This window comes from Scomber japonicus, chromosome 15, assembly GCF_027409825.1.
Source record: "Scomber japonicus isolate fScoJap1 chromosome 15, fScoJap1.pri, whole genome shotgun sequence".
Taxonomy (NCBI): domain Eukaryota; kingdom Metazoa; phylum Chordata; class Actinopteri; order Scombriformes; family Scombridae; genus Scomber; species Scomber japonicus.
This window is the reverse complement of record NC_070592.1, coordinates 16,875,814-16,882,284: the sequence shown is the minus strand read 5'-3', so window position 1 is coordinate 16,882,284 and position 6,471 is coordinate 16,875,814. Positions and strand designations below refer to the sequence as shown.

Sequence of the window (6,471 nt, the reverse complement as noted above, 5' to 3'; positions counted from 1 at the left end):
TGGCTCTCTTTGTTTTAATGTTGGCAGTGTACCTTGATCTATTTCAGAAATTATACAAACTATAGAAAGCGGACAAATATTTGGGATATTCATTTGCTATTGCTCAGAGAAGTAGCCATAGAGATGATCAAATAGCTTGTTTAATACTCTAGTTAATATCACTAATAAGCAATTTAACTGATACAGTAATCAAATATTTATAAGTGAATCCAGAGAGTCCAGTGCATTTTAATTATGATGGTACATATGAGTGTAGCCGTCACATTTTCTTGTACATAACCTGCCCATGTTGGTGTAACAGGAAATTAGATGGCTATACTAGCCAAACAGACAAACTGTAATATGAAATGTAATAAAAATGTAATAGATTTTCCAAACTACACCTAAGAATAAAGTTTATACACGATGTAAAAATAAGCATGTCAGAAATAAAACTGTGAAACAGATGGACACTTTAAATTGGTGAAGGCAGTTAAAATTTTAACTTCTTTATACTGTTGGGTCGTTTGACCAAACTATAAAAATACATCAAATGTATAAGTTGGCCATATAAAATCTTGTTAACCTAGATAGTAACTAAAACTAGTGTATTGTTCCCTCACAATGTTTACCTCTGGAATGTAAAAGTAGCATAACATGGGAAAACCAAGGTACCTCAAAATTTTGACTACTGCTTTATGGGCCAACTATTACATCACTGTGGGAGGCAAATACAATGTTTCACAGTGGTTTTCTTCTCTTTCTAAAAGAAACTGGTCAGAGTTCCCGTCTCTCTTTTATTAGTGTGCTAATACACTATTCTAATACAGAAAAAAGAAATGTATAAATATAAATAAAATAATTAAAAACAAGAGGTTACTGAAAGTGATATTTCTTTCATAGGGAATCAAGGTTTAGAGCTTCATAAGTTTACAGTTGTACAACTGCGCCTCGGGTCAACAAACAACTCAAATTCCCAGCATGCATTCCTCAAGCGGAAACGCTACGTGACTCCATGGAAACGGCAGCCTGGCGTGCTAGCCTGAGAGGAGGAGCGCAGCTAGCAAAGCTAACGTTAAAACTGGTGCTGATAAAGTTGTCTCTACACTGAATAACGTTACATTTTATTCACTGCCTTTCTGCTAAGATGAGTCGTACGCCCGACGCAAGAGCAAGGTAAGAGATATTCAATGTATTAAAACATGTTAAAACAAATTGCCAGTTGTAGAGGAAAGTGCATTGGTAAGTTACCGTTAGCGGTGCCAAAAATCAAACTGCGTTGTTGTTAAGGCTAACTAACCACTACCTGCAGATATAACAAGGATTAAGTTTGTCATCACTAGGTGTAAAAGAAAAACGCCTTTAGCGAACATTGAAAATAATGTGTATACCCAGACTGACTTTTCTTCATGAGCCACAAGTCGCGAAAAATTTACTTTAAATTTATAATCTTCATAATAAAGCAATCATGCTAACGTTACAGGAAGATGTCCTTTTCTCACAGTGTAACTAACACTTTTTTGTTTGTCAAACGATGATCAGACTTTATGAAACAATCTTGATGTTTTGGTTATGATGCCCTGCTGCACATAGATTTAAAAAGCTCATAATCAAATGACTTATTATACAAGATAACCATGTTATTATTTCTTCCTTGCACAAATATCTGATATAAACTGTCATCGTACACTTTGTTAAACTACCATTTGATTACTGCTGTTATGTTGTCCTTCACCCTCCCCAGGGACAACCAGACAAGAAAGATCCAGGAAAACATCACCAATGTTGAGAAACATTTTGGAGAGATGTGCCAGATGTTTGCTGCCTATGCTCGTAAAACAGCCAGGCTACGAGACAAGGCAGACATCCTAGTTCGGGAAATCGGACTATATGCTGACATGGAAACACCAAACCTGAAGAGAGGTATGAAGCAGTTTGCTGACCACCTGGCCAAGATTCAAGACTACCGCCAAGCTGAGGTAAAACTAACTTACCTCCCACTGTTTTTATGTTGGTCATAACTTAATTTTCACAACCACAGACTGAATTTGTGAAGTGACTGTGAGGAAACAGCAAACAGTGTTTAAGACAGGACCTAACTTGAAGTGATTTGCTTTGCAGGTGGAAAGACTTGAAGCCAAAGTCATAGAGCCTCTGAAAAGCTATGGAGCTGTAGTGAAACGTAAAAGAGTGAGTGGAATAAGACACAAACAGCCCCCTTCCCCTGCAGCTGCATGCATTTCAAGACTAAAATGTGTTCTGACCTACCAGGATGCAGCAATTGTGTCACAAAAATGAGAAGGCAGTTTGGATCACAGAAATTTTCCTTCATGGCCACATGAGGGCAGTGTTGATTGAACGATAACATCCCGTGGGCCACATCAGACATTCTTAGTGTCATTGCCAGCATCTTCCCAGCTCTGCATCTTATTTAGACCTGGATTCAAAGATATTAAAGAAAATATCAACTCAACATTTTTTTCCAATCTTTCTGCTGAATTTATGTCGTGATTTGATTAGGAAATAGTGAGATAAACCAAATATTTTAAAGGTTCTGCTCTGAAACAACCTGACACATTTTATAAATAACTGACTAGCATTGTTAATTCTCATAATCACAACTGTGTCCTTTTGTGCTTGTCCATCCATGCAGGAAGATCTGAAGACAACTCAGAGTGCCAGAGAGAGAGAGACCAAACAGATGGCTCAGCTTGAGAAGACCAGGCAGAGAAACCCCTCAGACAGGCAAATCATTGTATCCTTGCCGTGTTTCTCTTATATTCTCAAATTCTTCAATATAAAATAGACACAATTACTTTTAATGTTACAAAAACACCTATTTATGTGCAGGTAGCATCTTGGGTTCAGGCGTATTCCTTGTCCAATGTTAATATATTTATGGTGTTTCCTTGACCAAGCCCTCAGTCTCAGGTGTGTTCAGTGCAATCTCAGCATCTTATCACTGGTGATGTATGAGCACAAACACATAAAATATATCAGAATTGCTTTGAAATGAAGTTCCAACGCAATTAAACTCTGTTCATGTTTTACAGCAAAACATCCAGTATGTCAGAAATTCACTTTCGACCATATTCAACAAATGCTTCGTTTTTAAATTTAGTGGCATGTACCGATTTTGTTCCGCTCTCCTGTGTCAGATGTGTGGCACCTCGTTGAACTTGCTTGTAACTCAATCACAAAGTCACACATTTTTGTCATATAAACTGACCTAATGACCGAATATTATTGTCAGATGACTTCCTCGCATGACAACCCCGTGCCACAGGTAGGAAAAAAATAAATAAGGAGCAGCCCCACTTTTATAGCTCCTGTTTTCTGTGTGTACCTGTGTATAGTTGAGGTCCTAAATTGCAGGAATGTAGGAGACACGGGTGTAAAACTACAAACGTTACTCCTTTCCTTGCCTAGCACTGTAGCATTTCTACATTTCTACTATTTCTAATAGGTGTTGCACTGGAACTGAAGGTTACAAATGTGGTTTCAGGTGCTTCACACCACTGACACTGAGCTTTGAATATTGCCCAAAAAAAAGCTAACTTGCGTTTTAAAGTATAAATTTCCTAATTCATCGTATCAACAAGTACTAAAGGATACTGTTGAAACTGTCGTATCCTTTATTGTTAGACTGATATGTTTTGTAGGATGTTGTCTATTCTTTTTTTTTTCTTGTCAGGCTGAGAGTGAGCTCCAGAGAGCCACCATGGATGCCACACGGACCACCAGGCAGCTGGAGGAGACCATAGACGAGTTTGAGAAGCAAAAGATCCGGGACATTAAGGTCTGCTGCCACCTCTATTTTCTAGCTACAATTTCAATTGGAAATATACGCCTGTTGAAACAGCGGACCATGAAGTGAAACCAGACAGCGGTGATTTCTTTTTCTGTTGCCTGCCCACACTCTAAATCCTCCCTTAGTTGTTAAAACTATTATTATTTGTCATTTCTGTGAAAATTGTGTCAAAGCCTATTAAGCACTGAAATATCCACTTTGCTTTTGCCCCCATAGAGGATCTTTGGTGAGTTTGTAACAGTGGAGATGTCTTTCCATGCCAAGGCTTTAGAGGTGTACACCTTGGCTTACCAGAGCATTCAATGTGTGGACGAGGAGGAGGACCTGGAGGTAGGCTGAGGCTCTGCTAAAGGTTAACCATGACGAATCATCATAAACTTATTGCTCACACATACTATTTATTCCACACCCTTTAATTGATGTGGTAACTGTGAAGTAATCTGCGGTCACTGCCGCACAATTTAGATTTGCACTAGCTACTTTCTTCTGTTAATAATTCAGTGGGAGGTTAGCCTAACTATTTTTAAGAGACTCTGCCTGTAGTGAGAAAACAAAGAATCAATGGTAGTCATCGAACGAGGTTCCTCCTGCTTATGCCCTTGTGCTATTTTCCTCCACGCCTTTCCATTTCATCTGTGTGTTTTTGCACTGAATCATCTGCCTTCCATTCATATTGAAGTGAAACTTCTCACCCAGACAAGGCTGTTTTTCGATGACTCATTGTACCAAGCTTGGGAGATTGAATCATCTGAAAAAGGCACAATGACTGGCATGAAGATAATCCTGATCGAGAGGCCGGGAGGAATTTATTTTCTACACAGGGAAAATCATTGGTGTGGTTTTAATGAGAGTTTGTTGCACTATCAAAGCTATACTCCCTGAGTCTCTTTGTTTATCTTTGACTAAAGGACATCACCAGCCCAGTTGTTGATTAGCTGGATATTCCAGATCATGGAGCATTTTTTCTTTGTGTGTGTGTTTTTTTTTCTCCTGAGACTCCAGGTGTTATATAACTGTAATATTAAGTACCCATAATATATGTTAACATGCCTAACTTAATACTTTCATTCTTTTTTTAAATCTACATAAATCTTCATAAAGTGTAGCACATCCTACTGTCTTTGGCAGGTGTTCAGGAGTTCGCTGCACCCCCCTGACTACCAGTCACGCTTAGACATAGTGCGAGCTAATTCCAAAACCTCCCTCGAACGGACTGGGTCTTTCCTGAGCACATCAGGGACCTTACAGGTAAGATGCAGAAAGTGCACAGATCCTTAATACCAACTGTCATTCTCTGATGCCAAAACTTCCCCCAAAAGATCCCTCTTTGAAGAAGTTTCTGTAATGGCAAATGCTTTTTATCTTCCACTTTGACAGTTGGATAGGTTACATCTTGATGATGAAATGAAAAAATTCCCTGCTTCCTTTTTTTTTTTTTTTTTTTTTAAACCTTCCTCATACCAGTAGAGGCTGGTGCTCGATAACACTGTGTCTTATCAGTTGTGCCAATGCTGACACCAAACATCACTCCAACCATCTCCCAATCTGACTTTCCACACATGTCATTGCATGCCGGCAACATCGTGCATTTCCTCCTACATTCACATTTTACCCCTAGCATCTTTAATAGTGATACTGCACTTTGCACTTTAACTTGTGAATGTATGGTATTGCGTTATAAAATGTGATTTAATTAACTGTACTGAGTATGCTTCAAAAGGCAGGCTCAACTTTAGCATCTTGTATCTTGAATTGTTGAAATAGTTGATAGCAGAGGCAGATTGCAGTTCATACCCGTCATCAGAATGCAGATTAGATTTTAGACATACCATATGACACATTTATGTTTACACACAGAACTACTGAACAATGTGACCTCAGCAGTTCAATGTCAATGTGTCCTTGATCTTTGGGTGTGTTCTGTATTGTGTCTTTTCCTAACCGCAACCTTAGAGGGAGATAGAAATGTTGAAGAGAAAACAGATTCCAATGAATAACAAACTCTGCTTAATGACTACCTGTTAAGTGTCTTAGCTGCATAGTGACTGTTTATTTGTTGTTACAGCAACAAAGAGCTTCCAGTCGGCAGACGAGAAGAGAGGAGGAGGAAGAGGATGAAGATGAATCGGAGGAGGATGAGGAGGACGAAGAGGAAGAGTCAGATGATGAAAATTAAATGTACAGCGTATGTAAAATGTAAATGTGGGGGGCGGGATATCAAAAGGTGCATTAACTGTTATATAAAAGAAAAGTGGTATCATTGCCAAATTCACCTCACACAGGTGGTCTGAGCAGTATTGTAGTGATAATGTGCTGTAGTTATGTGATGCTTTGTGAAAGAACAGGTTGTTCTTAACTGATATTTCTCTTTGTAATTCCAGCCATTTATTGTCTTTGCTATATTTTATATAGACACAATGCCAAACACTTTATCAAACCATGGTCATTTGTCTTTATGAATAAAAACAAAAACACTCAATCTGTATGTTTTGCAGTATTCCAATGAATTGCTGTTCTATAATAAGTACATGGTGTACCCTTAGTCACTTTGCATCAAAATGCCAGCAGGGAGGTTGATTGTTATTTTTGAAATTGTTCCCTATGAATCAGTCTAAGTGACAGTAGTTACGTGACAACGGCAGTTGAAAGTGATTCATCTCCTCCGCAGACATGCAAAAGTG

At 38.5% G+C, this 6,471-nt stretch overlaps 1 protein-coding gene across 1 annotated transcript; it reads left to right on the top strand.

The window, feature by feature from the left end:
- Positions 1–1,700: 1,700 nt before the first annotated feature.
- On the top strand, positions 1,701–6,269 carry cibar1 (CBY1 interacting BAR domain containing 1). Its single transcript, XM_053333748.1, has 8 exons — positions 1,701–1,958; positions 2,101–2,169; positions 2,633–2,734; positions 2,905–2,910; positions 3,674–3,778; positions 4,007–4,120; positions 4,919–5,038; positions 5,856–6,269. Exons 1-8 carry the CDS (start codon positions 1,701–1,703, stop codon positions 5,964–5,966), a joined length of 885 nt encoding a protein of 294 aa, XP_053189723.1. The 3' UTR covers positions 5,967–6,269.
- The last annotated feature ends 202 nt before the right edge of the window (positions 6,270–6,471 follow it).

Excerpts from the sequence above, each read along its gene's own strand:
- cibar1 (XM_053333748.1), top strand. The coding sequence starts at position 1,701 with ATGTTGTCCTTCACCCTCCCCAGGGACAACCAGACAAGAAAGATCCAG. Across the intron at positions 4,121-4,918 it reads ACGAGGAGGAGGACCTGGAG|GTGTTCAGGAGTTCGCTGCA; the intron begins GTAGGCTGAGGC and ends TGTCTTTGGCAG. Across the intron at positions 5,039-5,855 it reads GCACATCAGGGACCTTACAG|CAACAAAGAGCTTCCAGTCG; the intron begins GTAAGATGCAGA and ends TTGTTGTTACAG.